This window comes from Colletotrichum fructicola (assembly GCF_000319635.2).
Source record: "Colletotrichum fructicola Nara gc5 chromosome Unknown KSG_Nara_v1_contig06, whole genome shotgun sequence".
Classification (NCBI taxonomy): domain Eukaryota; kingdom Fungi; phylum Ascomycota; class Sordariomycetes; order Glomerellales; family Glomerellaceae; genus Colletotrichum; species Colletotrichum fructicola.
In genome coordinates this window covers 2369247-2396877 of record NW_027094056.1, presented here as the reverse complement: position 1 = coordinate 2396877, position 27631 = coordinate 2369247, and the positions used below count along the sequence as shown (strand labels likewise).

Below are 27631 nucleotides of genomic sequence, written 5' to 3'. Positions count from 1 at the left end.
AGGTGGGGGGGAACTCGATAAGAGACACCGGTCCAAGCCAATGGGCGGCGGTTGACTTGTTCTCGTCCGAAACGACCAAGTCTGCACTCTCGATTGGGAGGTATTCGTGCAGGTAGCCAGGGAAGCAAGTCATGGACCACTTGTCATCCTAGCGCAGCGACTCATGCCGATTCTCCAGGATGGCCGATGTTCTTTGACGAACAACGGTGGCGTTGCCGGGGACTTGGAGCCCACTCCCGACTCACCGCCATCCACAATAAACTCGCGAAGTAGACGCCGCCAGTGTCAATGGAGGGGTACCGGCCCAGCTCCGACATCTACTCAAGAAGGCTGACAAGGCTCGATGGCTCTGGATTCGTACTTGCATACAAGCGCTTGCTGGTGAGTCTGCGGTTTTTTGTAAACCCGCCAGTTTCACTGCGATACCGGCCAGATGCAGAAGCATTCTAGCAGGGGCGCACTCTCAGCTTCCGTATCTGTCCTCAGTTGAGCGGCAGGATGCACTTCTACCGACTCTCTTCAACAACAAGGTGTTGTTGGTGTCGCATATATCGAGTAGGCAGAAAAGGCAACGGCAGATGTAGAACTCAGCAACATTGATCTGGTATCCGACAGCGTAATGCCTGCCATGCGGCTGCCATGCACTGTTGTCGTGTGGTATCCGTGGGGCCCCAAGCCGACATAACTCATTGAAGCTGTTCATGCACATCATCAACCTCCAAATCCCCATCGGTAGAAACGGGCGCTGGTGTAATGAGACCATCACACAGACACCGGGAACGTTCTAGACCACGACGTCAGCCATAGCACCGTTGACATGTCGAATGCTTCGATCGAGGGCTCCATGCTACTCCAAATGGATCACATGTGATGCTGGCTCCCGTCGTAGTTACGTGCTGTGCAGTAGATTGAGATTAGCGGTGGACAAAGCTCACTGGGCCCTTCGAAACCATGCCAGGACCAACAAGGCTCTGGATGTCAAGAAGCGTTTCCGGAAGGGTGCTCTGGCTCCGTAAGCCATCTAGGGCTCTGGTGAAGCCAGACGCTGGGCATGTCTTGCAGTCTCCGATCATGGAGGTTGGGAGGCGTCTTTCGTTCCGCTCCATTTTCGTCGGACCCTGGCCTCTCCAAAAATGTGCGGTAGGTCGGCCGCAGCGGCTGGACGTGCACGCATGGAACGGGGTCTCCATCCAGATGTCGATAATTCACGCTGCAGCCGGGGCACCGGGACTCGGGAAGAGGAGTAGATTCATCTTAGCCTCCGGTTCATGATTCCGTGATATCCTGTTGCAGCGTCGATATTGTGTTCGTGAGCTCTCTCAGTCGGCAGCCTGAAGGACTAGGTAGTTCCACTGTGATGCGAGTTGAACCGAGTCCAGAATAGTCTGCGCAGTCGGATGCAAAAGCCCTGTGCGCCGCTGCCGCAGTCGTGGATCGGTCCATGGGAGACGGGGCCGAATTGCGCACCCTGCGCCAAGAACAAGGGTCCCTGACTGGTTCAGTCCGGCTGGGGTGTCTTCAACTCGACGGCGGACAAACAGAATTTCGTCATGAGTTTGCTTGATCGCAGTATCGTGAAGTTGGAGGCTGTAAAAATGGACATTCGTCTCTAGTGAAACACTTCCACACATGATGCAACTTGCATCGCAGAGGAGTGCATGTACCGAGAGCTGTGAGTTGCAAGTCCGAGTTGATGCGAGCCTACCACGGGGCTTGATGCCCGGCGGGATCAATTTGACAAGGCCCCTCGATGTCGCTGGCGGCTGACGTCTCTCTCATCCTTGACGTGTTAGCGTCATACTCGGTAGGCATTGAAGCCTTTGAATGGGACCTGGCTCGCTGCCGAGGTTGATGCGAAATGGAGATCCATCCGACTAGCCCAGCAGTTGCGAGATGCCTGTACATCAACAACAAGACAGACAGGGTAGCAGCAGGTGAAGAGCTCTGCTCTGTGTCACAATCCATGAACGTAAGCAGGCGCTGTGGCTCCTGGAGGTGATATGTCCCATTGTTGGTTGGCGTGTGTTCCGGCTTACCGAATTAAGAGAGTCTGAGGTTGGGAAAGCGACCGAAGCGCAGAAATCAGGTCCTACACCGACCGCAAAGTCGTTGTGTGTTGAGTTTATTTTGGTTCGGCAAGACCCAGCAACTTGAGTCGTAACACGACAATTCTCCGATGGCCACCCTTGTCGCAAAACGCCCGCCAGGCGAAAGCTGAAGGCCAGGAAGATGCCCGTTTAAGGACCCTCTGCCACGAGGAAATGAGTGAGTGCTGGCTGCCAGTGGCTGGCCCGCCCTGTCTGCCCTGTGAAGGGAGTCATGGGTGCCTCTAAAATGACTCGCAATTGGAGAAAAGGACCGGTTGGACCGTGATTTTTGGTGATTTATTCAGAATTGACTTAACGGTGGCAGGGATGAACCAAATAACGTGCGGAGCAACCTTTGATACTCGTCATTCCACGATTCAAGGTCGTACTGTAGAAATCCGACGAGGGCTTGGAAGTTGAATGCTTGGGTCGCGGAGATGCTCCGGACGGCTTTTAGACGGGCAGAATAGCGGCGGCCGTGTTCGAGACGAACCGCGGAAAGTTGTTTGTGTCTGAGGCAGGGTGCCTCATCCGAGCGAGATCCAATGTCGTGTTTGGTTGGAAGTGGAGATGCTCCGTAGTGATGGAGGTAGGTAGGCAGGCAGAAAGCTCGATATCGATATCGATATCGTGGGAAGTGTACTGGTGGCCAAGGGGAAATAGCGGGAAATGCGTCTGGATGACAGGATAGCTTTCGGTAAAAGAGACAAGGAAGGCCGTGGAGGGGAAGCAGGTTTCGGATGAAGTGAGTATCTGCGGCAGGTTGCTGGAGTAAACAGTCCCGTCTCGTTGGTGGAGGAGGAGGAGTAGGGGAGCGAAGTGAGGCGCTGGAGAGGAGAAACGGGGCCGCCGCACTGGAGACTGGAGACTGGAGAAGAGCATCGTTGTGTGAGTGAATGGAGTTCGAGTCTGGAGAATGCCGCGAAGGAGCGCCGAGACCCACTGCCGGTGTCCATCGTTGCAGAGGGAAAAAGAGGGTCACGACCTGACCGGTGTTGCTGTTGTTGTTGGTGGTGGTGGTGGCAGTGGAGGAACTTGCCCCAACGACCTCACCGTCGATAACTAGGTGTACTCTGTATCCGCACCTAGTATCATGTCAGGTCGCTGTTGATGTGTCGATGTCGATGGCAATGGCGCTGGGCTGGGCAGCTTGGGCAGGGCCCTTACTTCCTCCGTGGTGCCTGCCCGTTCCCGTTCCTGCCCGCGCGCGCCTGGCTGAGGTGCCCTGCTCCTGCCTGCTGCTGCTGCCGCTGCCCTGCTCTTTCCCTTCCATTTGTCGCCGCGTCCGTCGCTGCCATTTGTGGTTGTCGTGTGGGGGTCTCCAACATGGCTTCCCTGTCACTTCCCTGTGCTCTTTCCTGCAAGTGCTCAACTTCCCCTGCCTGTTCGGTCTCGGGTACCTGCCCGTTACATGTGCATCCACCCCATTTCGCGGTATTCCATACCTGCCTCGCGGGAACATCTCTAACTCGCCCAACGGCTGTCAACTCACCTTCCAGCCGGGCCTCTTTGCAACGCTGGCTGCACTCTTCTGCAGACCTCTGGTGAGTCTGCAGGCTTGGTTGCTGCATCTCGTTCCGTCTGCTGCATGCTGACGCTTTCCCTCGTCCCTTAATGCCGGCCGAGTCTCGCGAGCTGCATCGACCTGCATCCGATTGCCATCGATGCTCCGTCACAGCACAGCGCACCAGAGCACAACAAACCACAACACACAGCACAGCTTCGAAGCTTGAGCTTCGAGGCACCTTCCTCCAGCCTTCAGAAGAGGAGTCCTCGGTGTTCTTCCGTCGCTTCTTGACGCACTGCGGCTTTGCACCTGCCAGCCTGCCTTCTTCTTGGTGAGCCGAAAAGTCGACGCAGCCATGTCGAAACCATGTTCGGGCGGGAAGGGTGCGCCCAACGGTGCATCGATATCCCACACAGCTCGCGCGGCTCTCTTTAGCCTAAAATTACTACGCACCGCGAGCTGACCATTCACCTCTCACCTCAGTATTGCACTCTCTCATGTCTCGTCCGTGCATTTGGGCGACTCCTTACACCAGCCTACCATCGGACGACGACACCACAACCCTCAGACGTTGCCGCGTGGGGGACCAAACCCGGCTGGAAGCTGGGTCGATAGCCGTGCGGGTTTACGAGTACACCATAAAGCAGAGCCAGCGACAGGCTGAAATATGTCCCGCCATCTCCAAATCTCCAAGCCTAAGGCTGACCAGCCCCATCAACAACGTCTCCATTCCGTCTTTCCGCTCAAGCCCGGAGTGAGGGGAAGAAGAGGCTGGCTGTTATGTCCTTGGTCTGCCACACGTGCGAACTCCACTCAAGCTTCGTCATACGGCCACTGTCGACTATTTGCAGTGCTCTGCGAATACGCTCCCCAAGATCGACCTCACTTAATTCAGACCTTGACAACCCGGCGTGGACAAATTATTCATTTCATTTAACGGAAGCTACTGGCCAGACCTGCAGCGTGGGATGGTTGTCCGGGGGTCATTGTCGCCAATACACGCACATCTCATGGCGAGATGCCATGTTCCAGAGTTTCACCTACCCAACTGGCGTCTCCGATCTTGTACAGCCGCAGTGCCTTGGACCCCAACCTGTTCGAGACTATTGCATGCGGCCCCCCTGATTGGCGGCATCATACAGGCGCACCGGCCAGGGAAGAAGCAGGTGAAAGTTGGTGGGGTTCGAGCCGGTCTCAAGCCACGCTTCCCACGGCCAAAAGCGCCCGAATTCTCGCTTGCTTCTGGGTGGATGCCCATGGATCAATCAAGCAACAGATCCGTGATGAGCACGAAGCCTCCAGCCTGCAGTTCCTTGAACCCTTCATGCCTGCTCATTACCATCAGCAAAGCAACCCGCCTCAGCGGGCGCAACTCTCTTCACTAGCCACCGACACTCTGGGATTAGCTTGTCCAAACCTGGCCACGAACTGCTACTTTATTAAGGGCCTGCCGCACACTGTCATGAAGAAGGCCCCCAATGGCAGCCGGAAGCGCAAAATGTACCGCGGCAGCAGCGAGCCGCGCACGAATACAAGCTCTCAGTCCCCCCTGCTTGGTCTGCACTGAAGAAGGCCAGGCAGTGGCGCACCAGGGGCCTGGACCAATTGCTCCCAGCAACATGTGGCCCAGTCGGTCGTCTCCATGGGGCTCCGCCTGACATGGACGGGTACGACAGCCTAAGAATACAGCAGATCTCATTGACGAGAAATTGCCCCGTGTTTGGAATGCGCGTTCAACATGCGCAAGCAACAGGAATAACCACGTATTTCCGATATCAATGTGGATGATGAATGCGGGTATTGGAGAGGGGCCAAAGGAGGCAAACGGATGGGGAAAGATCTGATGAACCGACGACGGAATCAGATGCCAGGTCTGTGTCTCTTGACTGAGATGCCGTCCATGATCTATCGAATGAACGGCTTCGGTCAACCAAAACTCTCTAGAGCGACGGCTTGGCTCTGGCCCTGGAGTCAGAACCAGTCCCACCAGCGACGTCGTTGGACACGCGGGCAGGCGCTGCCAGGCCGGTGCCAGAAGGCCAGGACTGCTACGCATTGTTGTACCGCCACCAGGGACCGCCGCCCGGCGCGCAACTGCTGCAGTGGTGCCTCGATTTACTCCTCACCCATGCTTCATTAGCGCACAGTCGAAGTCCTTTGGAGTGGAGTTCCGCCGAGATGGGACTTGAGGGGCGGGTTTTTGCCCGTGCCTTGCTTGTTGCAAGTTTCCTCCCATGCCCCGACAGGACCCTGAAATCTGACCTGACGGGCGGGATCATGTAAGCTAGCTGCCATGGATTCTGGACCAGCGGCGCGGAGTCGATGTCCTTGGACTACAGACGGTCGCATCGCCGGACGTAGATTCGGACGTCGTCACGCTGGTCTGGAGTCTCGATCACGCAGAGCGGGCCACACACACGGGGAAGTGATGGAGGTCGTGTGCTGCTCGACTCTGGTCAGGAGGAACGGCCGAAGCGACGGCAAATGTTAGCTGATGCTCAGAAATCGACCAACACGGCGGGCAGTGCTGGTGATGACGCTTGTCTGTCTTGGGTGGCTGACCTGCCAGGAGGAGAGGCAGACGACGCAGGAGAGGGAGCAACGAGACAAGGCACTGCACTGAAGACAAGGTAGCGGCGAGCTGGACTGCCGGCCGGGCAGACTCCGAACGGCAGTACTGCGGTACAGACGAGTGCGTACGATTCGTCTGCCGCTGCCGCCTCTGGTCTCTAGTGGCCTCCACCTCTTCTAATTCAGTTCAACGTCCGCTGCCCGGCGCACTGGTTTCTCCCACGCTGGAGCAGTTCGGCTCGGTGCTACCTACCCTCTCAGAAAGGGCATCGTACGGTTGAGCGGTATTTTTTACCTGCTCCCCGTCGGCCTACGGCGTGCGATGGTCAGCCTGACAAATGCGTCTTATTTGTTCTTCGCGACGTTCGAAGACGCCGTGGCTTGAGATGGTGTCCGATGGAGTGGATGAAGCTCGTGCTGCCGACTGCTAGTAAGCTGTCAGGGACAAGTCAGCATGCGATGTAGGGCCGGGCGCGGCGTGTATTCGGATCAGATGTCAGTCCCCTCGGTGTCCCCATGGAGAATGTTCCCCTGAAAGGAAGGATGTCGATGATGGGCCATGTTAACGTCTCGTCTCGGTAGAGGGGTCCGACAGAGGGCGAGTATCAGGATGAAAGAAGCGGTATTGGGGATTTGGGCTCAAAGAGGGGTATTCCCAGCTCGTGGAGCGACAACGGTGAAGTAAACTACTTCCACCAACGAATCTTGAGGCTAAGCAATCTTCCCTCCGGTGGTGGTGGAAAGCCGGGAAGAGCAGTCCGCCGCTGTCGGTTCTCGCTGGGATCTGCCTGTGGCCTTGCCCCCTGGCGGAGCGACAGACCTTGGGATGCAGCGATGCCTGTGGTCTCTAGAGAGGAGGAGGGGCCCAACTGGACCGCTGCACGCTCTACCCAGCTCGAGGTAAGGTCGTGTACAGAGTGCAGCAGACAGGCTCCAGAGCGGCACGGAAGACAAGATGGGGCATTCTGCGAGGGCATCTCGAATGACAGACAGACGGACGGCGGCTTTGAGTGTGGATTATAGTACTGCGGTATTCCAGGCGCAGAGAGAGAGAGGAGAATGTAAAGCTGGGGCGTGTGTGTAGCGGCGGTCCCCCTCTTGGGCCTTGGGAGTTCTCGTTCTCCCCCACCACCTTGCTGATAGTTACAACAGCACCTTAATAATTTCGGTGCAAGATCCACCTTTTGCTTCGGTGCATTACAAGCAGCGCAAGATTGGCCAGTAAAACGGCTGGTCTTTCAGAGGTGCAGGAGCCGAACGAACTCTCTCTCTCTGTGCGAGAAGGAGGGGGGAGATGAGTGCAGCGAGAGGCACGGGAGGCTTGGATTCGTGCCAAAGTAGGTACTAAGGTACCGCGGTAGGTGAGAGGTCGATTGGGCTCCACACCCACCTCCCGCATTTGCATGGCCAGGGTCAGGTCCGGTAAGGTAGCCACTGTAAGGTAGAGGGCGACCACGACGACGTCCGTCCCACGCCGACCCGCCCACTTCGACTCCCACTCCAACTCCAACTCCCACTCACCCACCACGCTGCCCCCGTCCCCCCTCCCCTCCTGCCCCCCCAGCACCTGGCACCTAGCACACACCCTGCACGAGGCACGGCACCCACTAGGTACGCTACCTGCGCTGCGCTAAGAGACTGAGTACGTACCGTGGGTGGGCACTGATGCTGGTCCCATCGCATCCCAGCAAGCGACACCACTCACGGCTGTTGGTCGCGCGCTCCTTCTCTCAGTGGAGGTCGTCTCTGTCTCTCTCTCTCTCTCGCGCGCTGCGCTACGCAATACCGCCCACTATTCCGCCGGCCCTCGCTGCGACAAGAGATCCCTCCCGCCGCCGACCTGTAGGGTCATGGTCATAGTACAAACAAACGTCTCTTCCCGTTCTCCCCCTCGACGCTTGCTGCACCGAACCAAAAACCCAGCGCCATCGAAGAGACGGCCCAGTCATCGAAACCTTCCTCCTGATCTAAACTCCTTTCTGAACCCTTTCGAGACCTTTCCGACAGCACCAGAGACACCATCTGCCGTCAGAGTACGGGTTTTGTTCTGTCCAAACCTCTGCGTGCCTCTTCTGCGTGTGCCTTACACCACAGCCAACCTACCTAGGTAATTGGTAAGGTAAGGTACCTTGACAGAGTACCTTTTGCTGCCGACCAGCCCCAGCGAGAGAGCGAGTCGGAGACAAGCAAGCCACCCAGTCACAGACGACCACTACCAGTGTGGGAGTGAGAGTTGCAGCCAAGCGAACGTGGGGAAATTCCTTTCTTGTGACCCTCGACTCGCCGAAACCGAAACCTTTACCCTCTCCCCAAGGAAGCTTTTTTTCCTTTCCCTCTGCATCACTTGAGAGAGAGCACGAGAGACAGAACCTATTCACATGGCTGCCATTATATCGTCACCAATCTCGACGTCAAGTCCATTCACCTCAATGAATCCCACATCAACAGAACACGACTATCGCTTCCCGCGAAGGCCTGACGACCCGTTTGCTGCCATTACGTCGCAACCCCAGGCGCATTCCAAAGCCAGTCCCAGCGAGCTGCCCGCCGGCCTGAGGGACCTCAGACTCGACCTTTCCGCTGCGCTGTATCCGAATGCGCAGGACGACTTTTTGCGAAACTCGGCCTTTCCGCCATTTCAGAAGGCATCAGCCATGGAATCTAACCAGAGCCCCGAGGACATGCAGAGGGAGGATCCGCTGGCGACTCAGGTGTGGAAGTTCTTCAGCAAGACGAAGCAGATGCTGCCTAACCAGCAGCGCATGGAGAACCTGACCTGGAGAATGATGGCTCTCAACTTGCGCAAGAAGCAAATGGAGGAGGAGAAGGCGAGGTGAGAAATATCCCTTTCCGCCTTCAATTTTTTTTTGTTGTGGTGCTCTGCTATTGCTGCATTGTATGCCGTGGCCACGAGGACTACTACGGCCGGCCGTAGCTGACAGACCTGGCTAACCTGTGTGGGATGATGCAGACTCGCTCGATCTGCGCCGGCACCGCCAGCTGCATCCGCTTCGTTCGGCTTGAATGCACCCAGTGGCATTGCTCAATTGCGCAAGTCTTCAGAGCAAAACGTCAACCACCCGGATTCCATGAATCTCGACGACTTCATCTTCTCCGAGAACATTGCGACGCCAGTGACGAACCCTTCCCCTCAACCACAGAAGCAAAGCGACGACAGGAACCAGATGCACTCGTCCTTCACCTCCGCCATTCCCATCAAATCGCGCAAAGACTCAGTCGCTCAGCAGCACTTTGTCCCGCAGTCGGTTCCGTTTCCTCCTCACCACCAAAAGACCCAAGATGAATTCAACTACATTACTCGCCATCACCGTAAAACGAGTATTGACGAGAGACGGGTGAGCCGCTTTTCCCTTGTCAAAGCTGCAACCCAATTCAGCGACGCACATGTTTTTTCCCGCCCATCCATCACTTTTTTTTTTATCTCATTTTCCTGTCTGGCGCACCCCCCAGCGCCCATCGCCACACCCCCCGATATCACTGTTAGTGCCTTTTTTTGGGCTTCGCTGACCCGTCCACACTTAGACCCGTAAACGTCCGGCCGACTTCTCTCCCCATGTGCCCGCCGTCAACAGCAACACAACAAACTCCAATGACTTGGATGCAGACTCGGAACTTCATGAATATTCACTCGACAACGCCAATCAAGCCAACATGACGCAGAACCCGCATCAGTCGGGAGTTCCCTTCCCTCTCGATACCTACATCGAGAACGACCCTATCATCACCTCAGCTGGGCCCTTCCAGCAGAACTTCTCATTCTCCCCCTCCACCTCGCCCATGGTGTCCCATGGCCCCTTTTCCAGTGTCTACAATGGTTCTGGAGCCCAGCCCTCTTCGTTGAACCCGTCAGATTTCTATTCGCCCCCGGGATCGGCTTATCATTCCACTGTATCGACGCCGCACCCCATGCCCGATAACGACAACTTCTACTTTGGATCGATGGATATGCGCGGCCAGAGGTCGCAAAACTTCCGCCCGGGCTCTCAGAACATGGGAAGCCAAATGAACCAGCAGTTCATGTACAACAATGCGAACGGGAACCCCATGTTCCCTGCATCTGCTCCTACTACCGAGTCTGTATCCGCCTTCAGCAGTGCGACCAGTCCTTTTGGGCACATTGATCCGACGCAGGTCTTCCAGCAAGATCATTCGGTACGCTCACCTGGCATATCCCTGCCGAATGAGGGCATGTTCAGTTTTGGTGCCGACTCGGACGAGGAGGATGGTGGTGCATTCGCCGATCGCAACATGGTCATGAACCAAGACTTCTCTCCCGGACCCATGGACGACGGCAGCTCGCTAGGCTGGGATCCTTCTCTGCCAGGGCAGTACAGCACGCAGGCTGCACGCTACCCGGGTGGGCCGCCTCGCAAACAAGTCACCATCGGCGGCACCACTACAGACTACGTCGACAACAATGACTGGGAAGGCGGCAACTTGCCGCGATCTCAGTCGCAGTCTTTCCGTCAAGGGTCAGATAGAAGAGGCAGCAAAGTTCCGCGCACTGCATCAACTCCAGCAGGGCACTTGGGAAGGAATGGAAACCCTTTCGACCGCATGGCACAGTCGACACCGAACTCACCCCCCGAAAACAACGGCACCGTCTCTGGCTATTCATCCGTGGCTCCGAGCCGACCTTCGTCGCCGCCTGGCTCTAAGTCTGGCTCGACAACGAACTTGCAGGCTGCAGCGGGCAACCAGGGAGAGGGAAACACGCCGACAACTTGCACCAACTGCTTCACTCAAACAACGCCCTTGTGGAGACGAAACCCTGAAGGCCAGCCCCTTTGCAATGCTTGCGGTCTGTTCTTGAAACTCCACGGTGTGGTGCGACCTCTGAGTTTGAAGACGGATGTTATCAAGAAGAGGAACCGTGGCTCGGGAGCAAGCCTGCCAGTCGGCGGCACGAGTACGCGGTCGAAGAAGAACGCCGCTAATTCGGGCGTTGGCTCACGAAAGAACTCGACCCTGGCCATCTCCTCTACCCCCGTCAACACCGCCACTACACCACCTGCTGCTGTGCGTGCTGGCAGTGCGAACGAAGGCGAGAGTCCCGCAAGTGGAGCCGCATCCGGAGGCAACACTGCTGGTAGCACACCTACCAGCTACGGAACGGGCTCGTCTACCGGCGCGGCTGCTGGTGGCAAGGGCGTTGTGCCGATTGCCGCCGCGCCGCCAAAGAACACACCGGGTCCTGGCGCCGCCTCCCTACCCCGGAACAGTGGCACTTCGTCTTCCTCCGGATCATCCAAGCGCCAGCGCCGCCACAGCAAGAGTGCTGGCAGCGATGTGCTCTCTGGCATGGAAGTCGACAGCCCCGAAAACTCGACGGGTTCAAACGAGGCTGCGAAATCTCTCGGGTCCACTGGTTTTACGCCTATGCCAACAACAGGCTCCCTGGGTTTGGCCAACGGTCTTGGCATGACCCAGCGTCCCATGATGGGCGCGGGCATGATGGGAATGCCCGGTGGACAAAATGGGCCGATGATGAACCCTGGCGGTACGGCATCCGGTCCTCAAGAATGGGAGTGGCTCACGATGAGTTTGTAAGGCCCTGCGACGGACCACTCGCACGGCATCACACGGAATGCGCCATATTTGAATTTCAGCGTTTTCTTGCGACTTATAGAATCAGCGGTGGGGTACACACTCTCTCCCCACTCTCGGGTCGGAGTTCGATTTGAGGATCGGGCCATGCTTTCTGCGCTGTTTACGAATTTTGCTTGATACCAGACCTTGATATCGGTCCTTACGTGGCGGTTGTCTGTCTTTTTGGCCAGTTGAACAGGGAACATAATGGGGTTGAACGGCTGTATTGCGCAAGTCTGTTCTCTTGGATCAGAGGCACCCTCGGGATGCCTGATCTGCGAGCGATATCCCAGCTAATGCGCTGAGTAATGGTGGCTTATGCGTCAGGCTGTAGACGCCGAAGATGACGATGTTTTTACGGAGGAGCAACGGTTCTCGGATTACGAGCATGACCTGGGTTTGTTTTATTTTACCCGAGCGCGCGGCCACCATCTGGATCTTCTCCAGATACGTTGGGAGGGACGAGCTTTCTGCTTCCAAGCGTTCTAGAGCGGCGTCTTTGAAAGACCTGGGTGAGCGCCGGATATACTGGTCCCCCTTGTACGCAGAGGGTGAGAGGGTTTCACGGATTGGTCAATTTCATGTTTTTATACCTAGAGCCACGCATCGGATGATATAAACTGAGATACCTCTTTTATGCCTTAAACTTGTATTGCTAAATTAGACCCTGCGATGTGTCAATGTGGACGCTGGTGATGGTCATGCCTGACTTAGCCGATGCCGAGGTCGTGCGACCTGGAAGGACTACATACTGAGGCTTCGGCGTTTTCGCCCCACCCCCGGAGCACTGCGGGGATATACTTCGCTCCGTCGCCGGTTCCCAAGGTACGCTTGATAGGCCGGTCTGGAACACACCCTGGCAGACGGGCCCGAGATCACCAACCTCCATTGGGGCATGTTGCTCCACCCTCCCAGGTTATTTCCGGCCACCCACAACAAGCGCCGTCACCACCTCCCTTGCCAACCTAAACCAACGTATTGATATCAGTAAAGGGTTCCCCTTTGGCTTCTGTGGAAGTAAAATGACTAATTTATTACGAGGTGAGGAAGAGAGACAAGGCTTACACAGGATCCGTGACTGCACCTGTAATTCCGCCCGTTTGCCCACTGGCACGAATCTCCATTGCAAAGCTACATGTTTCCGGCCATGTTAGAAGCATTTATACAGCTTGGCGGGAATCTGGGGGCTATACTCACACCGTAATTTTTCCAACCATGCGGGCATCCCTTTCCCGTCAAGTAGGGTGAATCGGGTGAGAGGGGAGGGCGTTTCGACGGCTTTGCGGCGGCTTCTCCTCCAAGAGCGACGGCGAGGGCCAAGATGAATGCCAATTTCATCATGTAAGGCCTGTTTTCTTTTCTTGTACTTCTTCTCGAGATAGGCCCTTTGAGATTTGTAGGCGCTCTTGTTTTCCTACCCCCTTTTCGAGCTAGCTATGCGGCGAGCTTCCTGTCGCCTATGCGCCTGTTTTGACGTCGAGTTGCAATAGTCACAATCCTGGCAGACCACAGAGAGGTTGATGATGTGGAAATGTCGGGGCCAGCCCTAAAAAGACTGCTGCCCGTCGCTCTGGCTTGGTGGCTTTGGTCATGGGGCCCGACTGCAGTCGACAAGGTTGCTTCTTTGAGTTCGCCGTGGCTTTGGCGAATACCGGGGGCCATTGTTCAAGTACGCGTTCGATGTATGGAATGCGATTGGATAGTGATCTCTTCCCGTTGGTGTGTCTGTGTCTTTCGCTGCTATCAGCTGCAGACGAGATTATCAATTGGATGTTCTCTCCGTTACATATTTCATGTTGAAAGAGGTATCGACAACGCTGTTTGATTTTCGATCCTGCAGGATGAGCAAGACTCGAAAGTAACACCCACTTTTATCTCGACCTAACCACGGGAGTATCCGAGGAAGACGGGGAAGAGGGATCTATCTACGCCTGCGTGATGCATCTCCGCCACGATCCAATAGCCCTCCAGCATCGCGAGCAGACCACGATGGGAAAGAAGAAATGTGCCGACGTCTCTCGGCTTTTAGTCTTTCGATAATCCCAAAGTCTGCTACTTTGTCCAGACAGACGCAGACGGTGTTCGTGTCTACCGCAGCCCTTCTCGGCCCAGCCCTGTGGTCGTCGGCTTCGTCCTCGAGAGAGGGGGTCCCGCGTGTAGATGCCGAGTATAAGAAGACCGCACTCGTATATCTTTGGATCACGTCTCGCATGGTATGACCTGCGTGACGATCTTCTACCATAGATCCTGGCGCCAGGCTTTCACAAAAGTTCTCATCTCCCAATCCTTGAACCACCGCCATAGAGAAATTCCTCGTCATAGCCCGCCAAACGCCGCCTCGTCTAAAGAAAACAAAACGAAACAGCACCCCACGGCTCATTCGACAATGCGACTGTCCACTCTCCTCGCCTGCTTCGCGCTAGGTGGCGTCTTCGCGCAGCCCTCAAGGCATGATAAGCATCGGGAAGAGCAGCGAAAAATCGCCGCTGGGCTGCCCAAGCCAATGTTCGTCAGCGTCGCGCTGCCACCCGCGGTTTATCTAACGCCGCCGCCGGGTGTGCAGAAAGCAGAGGTTATCAGGGTCTGCAAGTCTCAGTTCGGAACGGACGATTTGGAAAAGTGCGCGGAGGCGATGAGGCAGACGGGCCCCCGGGCTTGAAGGTTTGGCAGGTTCTTGTCAGGGACGGTTTGTTTGGGAGCGCTGTGTAGGGACGAAGAGGTGGTGGGAGGGAAGGGCGGAGGGTTGCCTGAGTCGGGCTGGGATCTCAAGGTGCGCGTGCGATGGGCGATGCGTGGTGTATGTGGTAATTGACGTGGACAAACTGTAGGAGGACTACTTCGATTTCATCTAATAACTATTGCTCTTGTGTATGAAGGTGCGGACACTCTGAGCAAGGCTCTCGTCTAAAGCCTGCGCTACGAAAAGTGTTATTGTGCTTAGTAACGGGAACTTGATGGTACTAAGTAGAGTCTTGCTAGCTGGGCAGTATCGTAGACACGTCATACTTGCACAAGGACGACAGCAGTAGAGACAACAACAGGAATGGTAATAACAATAACGAAGATAAAACGATAATAGACGACAATAGATGAGGCTAACATAGGAATAACAAGTAATGACGACAGCGATAGCGACGACATAGCGAGCACATAAGGAATATATTTGCTTTAGTGGAGGATAAGCAGATTATAGATCTGTGTAGATATTGCCTAGATAGTTAACTGACACTGCCTGGATGGCTAACCAATACTACCTAGCTAGCAAAACTCCCAGAACTGTGCCCAAAAAGCATACCCCTTTCCCCTCACTGACTGTTACCGACTTGAAATAGATGCAGCATTGTCAAACTTGCTTCTCCGTGAGCCACTTGGGCGATCATTAGGCTTGGAATTCCTTGCCAATAAGGCCCTCGTGTTCCTTATCGTCATCCTCGTCAAGGTTGACGAAGGCGTCAGAGAGGTCCTCGTCAAAGAAGTCGTCGTCGTTAAAGGGGTCTTCTTTAAAGAAGTCGTCGTCAAGGGGGTCTTCTTTGAAGAAGTCGTCGTCGTTAAAGGGGTCTTCTTTAAAGAAGTCGTCGTCAAGGGGGTCTCCTTTGAAGAAGTCGTCGTTGTTAAAGGGGTCTTCTTTAAAGAAGTCGTCGTTAAAGGGGTCTTCTTCAAAGAAGTCGTCGTCAGAGATATCTTTGTCGTCAAAGACGTCTTCGTTAAGGAGGTCGTCGAGGTCGTCGAGGTCGTCGGCGGAGGCGTCATCCTTCTCGACATCCGTCTCGACATCCTCCTTGACATCCGTCTCGACATCCTTCTCGACATCCTTCTCGACATCCTTCTCGACATCCTTCTCGACATCCTTCTCGACATCCTTCTCGACATCCTTCTCGACATCCTTCACGTCACTCTTCTTGGCATCCTTCTTGACATCCTTCTTGACATCCTTCTTGTCATCCTTGAACTTGTCGTAGATGGTGTGGGCCCAGAAAGGCTCGCTCATGAGGGGGCAGTGTGCACAAGCGCCGTCTTGTTCATCGACGGCGTAGTCTCTGCAGAGGATGCCTCCCCACTCGTTCTTGGTCACCTCCCAAAAGGTGGATGCGACCATGCCCTCGTTACATCTAACGCTGTTCTCGAACCTCCAGGCGAGGTCGCCCTCCTCCATGCCGCAGAAAGGCTTCCAGGTCTCAAACGAGTTGGGCGTGCAGCTGCGTCATCCGTGTTAGCTATGTCCATCCAAAGGACGGGATGGGGCTTGTGATGGAAACGAAAGACTTACATAAGACCCCATCTTCTCAGGTTCTCCCAAAATCTATGGCAGAAGGAGCCGGCGTCGCCTTTGAAGTCCTTGATCCGGATATGGAAACGCGACCGCCGTCCACCACCGACTTGTCTCCCCCTGCTATACTTGCACTTGGATCGGGCGTCGGGCTCATCCCAGGGTCCCGGAGGCACGATGCCTTCTGATCCGTGATAGTAACCAGCGTTTGACGGCCACCCAATGGCCGCGACGCCCGAAATTGCGGTCAGCAACAACGTGGCTGCGAAGGCGAACTTCATTGTAGTGTTGCAGTAGTAGTAGTAATATTAGTAGTTGTTGTTGTCGTTGAAATCATACAACTAATGTTGGGGTGAAAGTTGTATAGGAGGGAGAAGTTGTTCAGAGAGCAAGTGAAGAGTTTGGCGGCGAGCATGTGTATATATAAGTTTTCGGCATGAGATGTCAAGGTAGCTGAAGCTTCTTGCAATCTACCGTGTGGTGCCTCGGGCTATCATACTTTGATCTGGGGCGCGAAAAACTCGCAGAGGTTGACTATCCAGGGCCATGGACGGTCTCGTCAAAAGGCAGCTTGGCAACGTCTTCTTAGGTCATGAAAGCGAGAGTCGTTCTGAACAGTCCGACTTTTTGTCATGTGAAAACTTGAATTTCTGGTCCGGCTTATCTGGAGTTCGTCGTGCCAAGCTTGAGCTGTACAACGTAGGAAGATGGCCGCAAAATGAAAAGTATCCTCCGAACAAATGACCTGGATATAATAAGGGGGTGGCAAGAATCACCAGGCATGTTCTCGCTGGTAGCTTCTTTGAGTCTACATCTTGGGTTCCCTCGGTGGGCCATCCAGCCACTTTCTCCTTCCACCTTTTCTTGGCTGCTTGGAACCCTTGGATAGTCTTATCAAGGAAAGAAGCTAATGGGCCAAAAGGAGCCACCTATGACAAGCGTATGCAACAGGACCCGTTGATGGCCAGGTATGAAACCCTTGGTAACCTGACTCCCTCCGTGTTAGAGTCGCTAGGAACGATCCAGTATCTCGACCACACTGTCTTGGGACCTTTAGTATCTCGATGTGGGGATGTCTCTGGCTGCAACCTGTTCGTCCGTCAGCAGCCACCAAACCCTCACCGAGAGAATCACAGCATGATGCCAGAACCCTCAAAGGTATTGCCAGTCACCAGGACATAGACCAATGGAGTGGCAATATCAACCGCAACTGTCCTCGCACTCAAGATCTTGGTCCAGCAAGTTACCGGCAATGGCGTGGCGTCGAGTACTAGGCAGACTTTTTTCAACGATACGCTTTTGTAAAACCAGCTCACGCCGTGGTCAAGTAAGTTCTTGATAAAGTCGTGACTCAAACTTGAGCGTGGGGTTGATCCGGGTTGTAGTCCTTTGGTAAATCAGTCTTTGCGGTGTTTCGCTGTCTCCTTCTGGACCAGCTAAGCATGCTTCGAAGCGCAATAGCGTTCGAATGGGTGTCCGTCGCAGACAAAAATGACCAACTGGACACAACGGAGGTGTGGATTCGACAAAGCTGGTTGCAGTATCTGACATTCGCCACCACGGTCAGCTATCTCGTCACGGCAGGGAACAGTAAAAGTGTTCGTATAGCAGGAGAAAACAGTCATATATTTCTCCTCGAGCGAGGGACCAGCTGGCCCAGGACATTCCGGAACGTCAGGCAGTCAAACATTGCGCATGCGGGCGTGACGAAGTAAAGACAATGCAGCAGCATGTAAAATGAATTTCCCCATTTCCGATTTGAATGCCAGAAAACCGAAATGATTTTTTACGTATTTCTGCAGTACGCATTCGTGTTTCTCTTTAATGCCAATCGTCGAGCCGAAAGGGGCGGGGAGACTTCCTCCACGTTTGCAGTGCGTGGGCACTTCCTCCGACGCCGAACGGGGGCATTTTTCCCATAAAAAAGATTTCTCCATTGTTCGCCAACCACCACCCTTTTTAACAACGTCCCGTCGATTCCACCCTCATGTCGGTGTGGGCCCAAACGTTCCTAGAGTCGTATCGAATGCATTGTGGGAAACAGAAAGAGGGCAGGGTGCTTAAGAGCCGGGGTTGGGGTTCATCTGTGAGTCGGTGGCGTTAGTCAAATCTGTGTTTATCGTCGAGGGTTTCTGAAGACGGAGCGAGTCTTCATCGAGGAAATCGTACCTTGCGCTTGCCACCGGTGAGGGTGACGTTCACGAAGCGGCGGGTGTATGTGAGACGCTTCTTCGCGCGGCCCTTGGGGGTCTTCTTCTTCTCCTGGGGCTCAACCTTGGGGCTATCGAGAATGTCAGCATCTCATCGTCTTTCATCGATTAAATGTCCCAGCAAAAAAGGAAGCCCGGTCGGTCATTCGTTTTCTCATCGTCCATAAATCTTCTGTCGTCTTGCGATGGAATAGCCTGCACGCGTTGTGCGGTGCACCGAAATGATTCCTCCTCTTTCCGACCGACCGGTGTCTTTTCCCCCTCATCGTTTGCCGCGATGACCCAAGCGTCGCCTCCTCCTCCCAAAAACAAGCAGAAAAACGGCCGGGACAAGACTTACGTCTGAGACTTGACCTTTCCGGCACGCGCCAACGATCCGTGAACCTTTCCCATGTTGTCGGCTTGGGGTGGTGTTGCTGTGATTGATTTTTCGGTGAGTAGGGTTGTCGAGAATACTCGCGGGCGATGGGCGTCGGGTTGCTTGCGATGGGGTGAGGGCAGGCTTGGAGCGAGGGCGAATTGTCCGTTTGTGTGCGTGGACCCTGGTCACGTGGGGGTGGGGCGAATCGGGCTTTGGCGAGCAGTGCATCCTTTGTTTTTTTTTTTCCCTCTCCCAGCGATTGTTTGGCTTTGGCGGAGAGAGTGGCCCGGCAAAAGTTCGGACTTAGGAGTTAGGACCTTCCCAAAGCGTTCGTGGCACGCCGAATGAATCATCGGCGAGAATTAGGGGTGATACTAGACTTCGCTTGACTGATTGGAAGAGGTTCATGAATATTTTGACATATATGGTAACCTTTCACTCATGTTGTTTTGTCTATGCCATTCCGTCGTTTCCAGGCGCGCGCCGGGTATCTAATCATGTACTCATCCATAATGTACTAGAGCATCGATCTCACACATCCCCGTCCTCAGTTTCCTCCGGGCCAGGGATCATGGCCAGCGACTCCCATTCAACCTGAACGCCCGTCTTGGGGTGGGCGCAGAAGCCGTTGCAGGCTTTGCACTTGTCCATCTTCTTGGACAGCATGTCCTCTAACGACGTAGGATGTAGCACCAGCTCCCTGGACTTAAGGTTCTCGTTGATGAAGATGAATGGTCCGCGGTAGTCGCCTAGCAAGGTCTCTGGCAGGAATGCCAGCTCGTTTGGGGTGTTCTTGCGGGCGACACTCGCAAAAGCGTCCCTAACGCGCTTCTCTACGCGGAACTCCCATGTGCCTTCCCAGCTGAGAGTTGTCGACCTGTCGTCTACAGTATAGCGGAAGACGGCGGCGCCGAACTGGTCCACCTTGTAGAGCTCCAGCATCTTGAGTGCCGGCATGTGTTTTGCCGCTGTAGCTGTGAGGAAGAGGACGGCGTTGATGTTCTCGGGTTGCACGCCAGAGATCATTGTGTGGGAGGTCAGAGTCAGCAAGCGCAGATTTTGCCAGACTGGGGTTGTGGTTTTGCGGCCGAGGACACCACCAAAGAAGTCCAAGGCGTCGGCAACATTAGATACGGCCATCTCTTCAGCCTGTAAACTGAGATATCCGAGATTCTGACCCAAGCTTGGACAGGCTGTTCTTGGTACGTCGCCCTGGTCCTCGGCGTCGTTGGTGTCTGCATTGCCGCCTCCATTTGCCCCTGCCGCAGCATCATCATCACTGTCGGAATCTGCGTCTTCCCATTCTTCGCCACCGGCACCGTCGTTGAAGGCGTCGAAGTGCTCGAAGATGCTGAAGCGCTTGATATACGACGGCCAAAAGGGTAGACCTCGCGCGTGGTCTTTGAAAGTTAGCATCACATGCGAGCAACTATAAAAGGGGGGCAAGTACCTGAGTCGACCTCCAGTTGTGCCTCCATATCCACTTGATGCCATGGCTCATATCGAACCTCCCTGAGATTGGGCAGACTCGAGTAGATGGTGAGAAGCGACCGGGATGAAAGGTTGCGATGATTCTGTCTAAGCACCTGACAGCTTGACACCACGGAGACCTCCGGCAACCCGTGTCGTCCAATCTGCTCGCATGCCGCAGTGATGAATGAAAAGTCCAGATCATGATCGAAGAATCTCGAATTGCCGTCTTGGTCGAGGCCCGCTTCCCCAAAGTACTTATTCTTATCGCTCGGTGAAGCAGCGCTCAACTCGAGCTCGATGCTACCTTTCCCCGTCGGCTCCCACTTGCTGAGGATGTCGAAAAAGGTCCAGATGGCCTGCGTAAAGGCGATCTCGTTGGCGTTCTGCTCTTCGTCGGTCTCGGGGACCTTGGCGAGCTTGAGGGCATAGCGGGGTAGCTCGATACGCAGGGCCAACCGGCGAAGCAGCGAGCGGCGACGGGGGTCCTGGGTCAGCTCGTCGAAGCGCGAGAGATCCTTGGCGGAGTTGATCTCGAGCGAGCTAAAGTTGATCTCCTCGATGAAGCCCTGCCACTGGCGACATACGACGGCGTAGCTGCCCATGTCGTGGCGGTTGGCCTTACTCCGCCAGATTTTGGAGCGACGCTCGGCGACGGCGCTGTTGGCCAGGTGGCCGAGGATGAGGCCTCTGAGCTCTACAGGGAGACCGTTCCATGTTGCCATCTCGGTCTGTCTTTCCATCTCAATCTGGGACTTTTTGGTGTCTGCGAGGGCTCTTGTCCACTCCTTTAAGTCCGTGGCGGACGAGGTCGACTGAGATGAGATGCAGTTTTTCAGTGGGGTTGATTGAGAGTGAGACAACGGGTGCTGCCGAATGCCCTCCTTCGTACCACAGAGGGCGCCGAATGAAGATCAAACTCGAGAATCTCCCCCCGGTGACCAAGGCGCGCCTTCTATAGCGGTTCAATGTCGTCGCGTCGTCAAAAGAAGGGCTCAGTTTGTACAGTGTTGCTCCCCCCTACGTCGTGGTGGTGTCTTTGTTGGCAGAGCGCGCCTTTCAGATGCCCCGCTGAGAAAACACTGCTCCACCAATCAAAGCTCGCTAGCGACAAAGCCCTCCTTCCCCTCCAAGGACGTTAGGTACCTCTCTGGGTCCCAGGCAAATCAGACCCTTTTACATCTAATCAAGTATCTACGTAATGCCATGTGGTATGCATAAATGACCAGACGTCAGTTTGCTTCGAAGAACTTTGTGTGACATTTTGGAAATCCCCGTTCAACGCTATTTGTCTGACGCAGCCGCTCCTCGTGCTCATTCCAGATGGTGCATTCCCGGTTTGCTCTGCATGTGGCTGGCGCTGAGGGCAAGAACCGGAGGGGAACATGCTGCGATTTCCGCGCAAGAATGATTCACTGACGGCACGCAGATCTGAGCAAACCATGTTCTGGCAGGCTGTTCGTCCTTTCGCCCTCCCAACCAACCCATCAACATCACACATGCTCCCGTATCGAACCACTCGCTCCCACCATACATCGCAAATGATCATGCAACATCTTCCGTGCAAGGCACACACACATACACGCACACGTACACACAAACTGGTCTAACCTTCTCGGCCCAAGGCCAAGTGGGAGACCGACGCTCAACAAGCGATAGAGAGAGGGAAAAATCAACCAACCTGCAGGCTCGCATACAGCGGCCGATGCCCCTACCCATGCCCGCATGATGAGCCTTCCCAGTGGGAGACCCAGCAAAAACCTTCTGACAATTTGGCGCTAGGCGACGTTTGGCTTATCAGATCTAAACCACCCCGGCCAAGCGTCTCATCCCAGACATCACATGTCCACTCTTCCTCCTCATGGCCGCTGCGGAGTCTGCTTGCTAAACCAAGACCTGAGGTAACCTACTGACCAACCCCTACCTAGCCAACCTCCGTCCCCATCACGCCCGCTACAGAACCCGACTCGTCCAACACGCCGTGCTTCGCTCGATCCAGGGCTCTATTGCGATTTCTTCATTACGTACCCCGTATATTGCCGCCCAGCGCGGACCCCGACCGAACAAGACCAAGACCTCCGTCTCAAAAGAACCTCCAAAAGCAGGCATCGTCCCCGCGCCGCATCTGCACTTCAATAGCCTCTCACCCTCACCTAGGCGACTTCCCAAGACAAACTCTTGGCCCTCCTAGCCTTTCCGACCCGCCAGCCCAACCTCGTACGATCCGATCCCGTCCTCCCTGACCGACCGACCGACCGAATAAAGGAAGCCTCAAGTAAGGGACTACATAAACCGGCTGCTACCCCCCTCGCACAACTACAGTTATCTTCGTTTTTTTCCCCCTCTAGGACAACCACCGACCGGCTCTCTGAAAATGAAGTCCATCGCCTCCCTCCTCGCCCTCGCGGCCTCCGCCTCCGCCCTCCTGCCAGCGGGAACCCCCTCCCACATCCTCCAAAACCCAGACGATGCCGCCGACGCCCTCACCCGCATCCCGTCCTCGTACGAGTCCGCCGTTATGGCCCGCCGCATCCTCGCCCACACGAAGCTCGCGGAGCTCTCTACGGTCTTCCCGGCCGGCGCCCACTCCGCCTCCGGCTCAGATCTCTCCGGCATGCCCATCGGCCTCATGGACTACGTCGCCGATTGCGAGGACGAGGGAAACCCCACTATCCTCGCAATCACCATCGCCACTTCGTTCAAGAACGTCCGTGCCGGCTCAAACATATCCCTCTCCATGCACTGGGTGCCGCCCTTCCCCCCGGCCAAGCGCATCTCTCTCCTGTCCTCTCTGAAGCAGAAGATCTTTGGCGGCGACCAACAAATCATGGACGGTCCCGATACCGTTCCCTACTCCGCCGCGAACCTCCCCCGCTTCTCCCTCATGGGCTACCTCGAGAAGATTCCCGTCGATCCCATCACCTCCCTCAAGCTCGCCGGCTGCTTCGTCAAGAAGCACCCCGACAGCAAGTACTGGCTCCCCGGCAGCCCCGTCCACGAGTCCGAGTGGGACCGCTTCGTCGTCACCTCCGTCTACTGGATCGGCGGCTTCGGCGACCGCGCCTACATCGGCTGGATCCCCCTCGACGAGTGGCAAAAGGTCACCCGCGACGAGTACGAGGCCATCAAGCTTCCCGGCGAGGAGCGCGGCTGGAAGGAGTGGAGCGTCGACAGCTGGTTCGACGGCAGCGACCTCTAAGCTGGAGTGGGTTGGGATGGGGGAGAGGAAAACGTTTTCGTGATGCGCAAACGAAACAGAAGAGGCTATTTGTTTGTGTGCGTGTGTGTGTGATTTGGCATGATACCAATGTAAAGCTTCCAGATTGTGACGATGCGTGGTCTGCGTCGTGTGCATCACTTGCGATGATGAGTCTTTCGAGCCCGTGGTGCGGCTGTTTTCAGTGTAGCATTCTTGGTTTACGTATCCGTACCTGACTTGGCCTGCAGTGCAGTGCCACGCGACATAGCACACTTTCGTTAAAACATGCAAATAAACTGTTTTACTTTTTTGCAACGGTCAAGCCACGAACGGGCGCCGCTTTCCCTATTCAGTGCAGCAGCGTCTGACACCCACGTTACCTTCAAATGTTACACAACCGATGGGCTGAGGAGAGTTGATTATCTTCTTTACAGCGTATTTGTATATCAGGGGGTATCTCGCACTGCCGCTTTTACGTAACTATGCAGACACCTCGTTCCGTCTTTCTTCAGTCATTCCTTGGAAGCAACGCTTTATATGCCTCTCGTGTGTGCATGTGTACGTCGTGTACTCCATGTAGTTCCGTCCCAGATCCCCGTACGCCCAAAATTGAAACACTGAAACCGTCTGCTGTCAAGCTTTTACATGTACGAATGAAATAAAAGGGTGGCCTTCTACTCGACGCGAATGATGACCTTCCATGCCAGTGCCCCGGCCTCTCTGATGGCACAGGCAAGGCAGCCTCGTCGACGTCGCGAGATGATGGCGTTCCAGCCCTTCTCGGCGCAAAAGGCACGGACGAGGATCTCCATGTCGCTACCAAACTGACGACGCCGCGACTCGAGGTGCATCTTAGCCGCCGCGAGGCTGGCGCCGTTAGCGGTCCGCTCCAGGATAGGCGACGTCGGAGTCTCTTGCGTCGGCGGCTGACGCGTGATACCCGTGATGCAGTCAATGACCAGGACCCGGGGTGTCGTATTAATGGTTGGCGTCAGAGAGGGGCGCCGGACTGAGGCCGTGTTGAGCAGCAAGTCGTCCAGCGAGGCGGCCGACTTCTCGAGCAGCTCGGAAAGGTGGATCACCGTGTAAGTGAACATTTTGTGCAGGGGATGTCCTGGAAAGGGTAAGTATACGTGGCTGCGCGGCGAGAGAAGTAGGCAACTTACCGGTGATGGTGGCAGGGCTAGAGCTCTTGCCGCCGATGCCGGTGCCGTCCACATCGATTTGCTGGATTGTGGGGCTTGAAGGCGACCTCATCACCTTGACATGAGATGATGGAGCACACGGATGCGCCGTAACGAAATGGATATCGTTGGACAGCGCAAAATTGTGCTCTTTGGACTCGCCGCCGAGAGAGCCGACGGAAAACGAGATGGAGGACGGATAAGTGTGGATCTCTGAGCTCCGAGTCACATCAGAGAGCGGAGTCACGAATTCCTCAGTGGGTGTTGTGTCAACCGAATCCACAGGCGCAGAGAGATTCAGAGAGAGGAAATCAATGGTCAGACTGGGCGGCGGTTCAGAGTAGTTGTTCTCGTACGGAATGATGAAGTCCGCAGGCAAGACAGAGCTGGGATCAGCATCCCCCAGGACGCATGAGTCCCGCTCAACGTGTGTCTTACCCCACAGCCGAGCTTGTCTACCCGTCTTCTTCATATCGGCTGTCACAAGAATCAGCAATTACGCACAAATCAGAACTGTCTGTTCACTTACCGGAAACATCGGCAACGTCAATGTTGATCCAGCCTTCGCCGTGGCCTTGAGGCGTGATGTCGCTTGAAATCCAGCCCATGCATTGAGCAGAGCCCTTACCAGCTGCCAAAACACGGCCAACGATGCAAGCTGTGCTCCAAAAGCTTTTGCCCCGGTAGACAAAACCGCCACAGAGGTTGGCCATTGGCCCCAGCTTTGCCATTGCTTCTTTATCGTTTTCCAACAGAGTGGACATGATCAAGTGGTACAGTCCCTCGCCAGGAAGCATGAGTCCCGACACATAGGACTTGGAAAGCCAACCAGACGGGTGGAGAGCCGCAGAAACGCCACGCTTGCCTGACGAATGCTTCGTGACGCTGGCTTCTGCCCTGCCGCCACCAAAGTAGGACGATCTCCGGGTGTCAATACTCAATGGGGTTTCCGCGGGCGTATGAATAGGGGTTGCCTCCGACACCTTCCCCACGGTTTCTTCGATTTGCTCGGCGTAAATGTCCGATTCAATATCAGGCCATCGCAGTTTCCGCGCAAAGTGTGTGAGGCCGTTGACTTGTCTCTCGCTGTAACGACCCTGGATAGTGTAAATGGACATGCTCTCTCCTGAGTTGGCATGGTTGTTGTGATGGTGTAGGCTCATCTTGCCAGTCAACGAAGCCAGCCAGCCGCCAGAGTTGCGTTTCTGGCCAACATTGGCTGGGTCGACCTTGGCCTCGACAATCTCGATGTTCTCTAGCCAAGCCCGCGCAAGGTGTAGCGACCACTTGACGGACTGGTTCGCGTCCTTTTCGAAACGGTGAATCTCGGCGGGTCTAATGCTCTCAATCCCTAGCTCTTCGCCCTCGGTAATTGCGTCTAATCTTATTAGAAGCTCGCACGACAGGAGTATCTGAAGCAGCAACCAATATCTCTCTTCTTTACGTTCTTCGTTGGTTTCGGTGTCGTCAACTTCAGGATCGGTTTCAATCTCGTCGCCCTCAAACGAGCCCCAGAGAATCTGGCCTAGACGAATTCTCCATTCCACATGCGCAAAGTCGATCCAGACATTAGGCGCTGCAAGCACCTTAACGAGGGCCTGTATCTGGACCGAGAGGCTGTAGGGGTCGTGGTGATCGATCACCCGGGTGGGCGGGTGCAAGATGCCAAGGAACAGCTCGTTGTACAAGGTATGGGATATCTTCCTGTGAATCCGGTTTTCCTTGTACCTCGCGCCATTCTTAATAAGCTGGTCCAGTATAGCCGACTCCTCCTGGCGGCGAAGGCCGTCCTTGGAAGCAAGCAGCTTCTGGCGCGCATCGATGATGGCGTTGGCCTTGGATCCGAGAGTGCCAAAACCGAACTGTTCTTCCTGAAGGGCATCTCCAACGGGAACCTCGAGAGCGGCCTGGTAACCCATGGTGCCCTTCTCCAACCCCTGCATGCTCAGCATATTAGGCCGTTCTCGACATCGGGGGTAGAAGTGGGCGCGCTTCCTCTCTCTGGCGCACTTGATGGCAGCGGGATTGCTGTTCATGTCTCTCGTGATATGAGGCCATGCTGTGATGCAGCTCCAGGCGGCGTCTTCGATCTGAACATGGTCGGTCAAGTCGCGGATCTCGAGGGACTCGTCCCAGGGAAAGGCAACAGAAGGATGCGGGGCACCGGTGTAATGGCCCTCGGAGCGGGCAAAGTACTGAGGAGCTCCGGAGAAGAGCTTCTCAATGTCGTCGTCGCTGAGGGTCGCCATGATTTTGGTCAGCTTCAAGACTGGTTTGGCCTTTTGGCCATTGGCTTGCTCGCTGTCGGCAGGAGGCGGGGAAGGAAGTGGCTTGTTGGGGTTAAGAGGGGGCGGCGATCGAGAGGAGCGGGATTCGGCACTGCTTTGCGGAGGGGAAACCTGGGGTTTGCTGGTGAGACACAACGGCTTATATTTTTTTGCAACGGCTGAAGCGAGGATGATCCAATTGGACGAAACTGAAGTAGAATGGTGGTTGGCAGGACCGGGTAGGCTTCTTTGAGGGGGTGGAAGTGAAGTCTTTGTTCTCAATGGCTTGACCACGCTCGTGGCCTGTCTTGAAAGGTGTTGTATATCGGTTGACAAGCAGCTTCTCTGACGTCTCTCACACAAGAAGACAAAAAAGAAAAGGAGGAAGTTGCGTTTTACAAAGACAAAAGGGGTGCAGGTGGGCAATTGGAGCTGGGTCCCGGATGGTGGTCACGCGGTAGAGCAACATGCAAGGGAGCAACGGGTACAGATCGTCAGAGCATCTCGCATCTCAGACCAGGGGAGAGGAGCAGCGGAGGTGCAGGTTCATCAAGCGAAACATCTCGGAGGACGTCACAGCAACAACGAGTTTTTTTTTTAACACCAGCCGTATCCATCCAGTGGACTGTCGAGGACGGGAATTGCACCAGCGTGGTATATGAGGTGGGCAAGAAAAGAAAGACAGGGCATTGAAAGTGGCCTGATGCAGCTCCCATGAAGGGATTGGATGAGATGATGGCGGGGAAGTGCCATGACGGAGGGGAATTGGCAGTGACGACTGTGGTTTGGTTGCCATTGCCGCAGTAGGTAGGTATTCTTAGCTCCGAGGAGGGGACAGTCTGCAGCGGCAGCGGGACCCAGGGCAGGCACCTCACCTCAGGTGCAGGACCCAGACCCA

General features: G+C 55.3%; 5 protein-coding genes across 5 annotated transcripts; 2 read left to right on the top strand and 3 right to left on the bottom strand.

The window, feature by feature from the left end:
- Positions 1–8594: 8594 nt before the first annotated feature.
- On the top strand, positions 8595–11736 carry AREA (Nitrogen regulatory protein areA; the record flags this gene model as incomplete). The annotated part of the gene is made up of 3 exons (XM_032019714.1): positions 8595–8998; positions 9137–9521; positions 9709–11736. 3 exons carry the CDS (start codon positions 8595–8597, stop codon positions 11734–11736), a joined length of 2817 nt encoding a protein of 938 aa, XP_031892541.1.
- A 3418-nt stretch (positions 11737–15154) lies between these two features.
- On the bottom strand, positions 15155–16323 carry CGGC5_v010940 (Protein TIC 214; the record flags this gene model as incomplete). The annotated part of the gene is made up of 2 exons (XM_032019748.1): positions 15155–15971; positions 16043–16323. 2 exons carry the CDS (start codon positions 16321–16323, stop codon positions 15155–15157), a joined length of 1098 nt encoding a protein of 365 aa, XP_031892544.1.
- A 2821-nt stretch (positions 16324–19144) lies between these two features.
- Positions 19145–20808, bottom strand: CGGC5_v010939 (uncharacterized protein; the record flags this gene model as incomplete). Its single annotated transcript, XM_032019770.1, has 2 exons — positions 19145–20013; positions 20064–20808. 2 exons carry the CDS (start codon positions 20806–20808, stop codon positions 19145–19147), a joined length of 1614 nt encoding a protein of 537 aa, XP_031892546.1.
- Positions 20809–22457: 1649 nt separating this feature from the next.
- On the top strand, positions 22458–23282 carry CGGC5_v010938 (uncharacterized protein; the record flags this gene model as incomplete). The annotated part of the gene is made up of 1 exon (XM_032019781.1): positions 22458–23282. One exon carries the CDS (start codon positions 22458–22460, stop codon positions 23280–23282), a length of 825 nt encoding a protein of 274 aa, XP_031892733.1.
- Positions 23283–23956: 674 nt separating this feature from the next.
- On the bottom strand, positions 23957–26715 carry CGGC5_v010937 (uncharacterized protein; the record flags this gene model as incomplete). The annotated part of the gene is made up of 4 exons (XM_032019792.1): positions 23957–24396; positions 24449–24943; positions 24996–25844; positions 25911–26715. The coding sequence occupies 4 exons, from the start codon at positions 26713–26715 to the stop codon at positions 23957–23959; spliced, it is 2589 nt and encodes an 862-aa protein (XP_031892732.1).
- Positions 26716–27631: the final 916 nt, after the last annotated feature.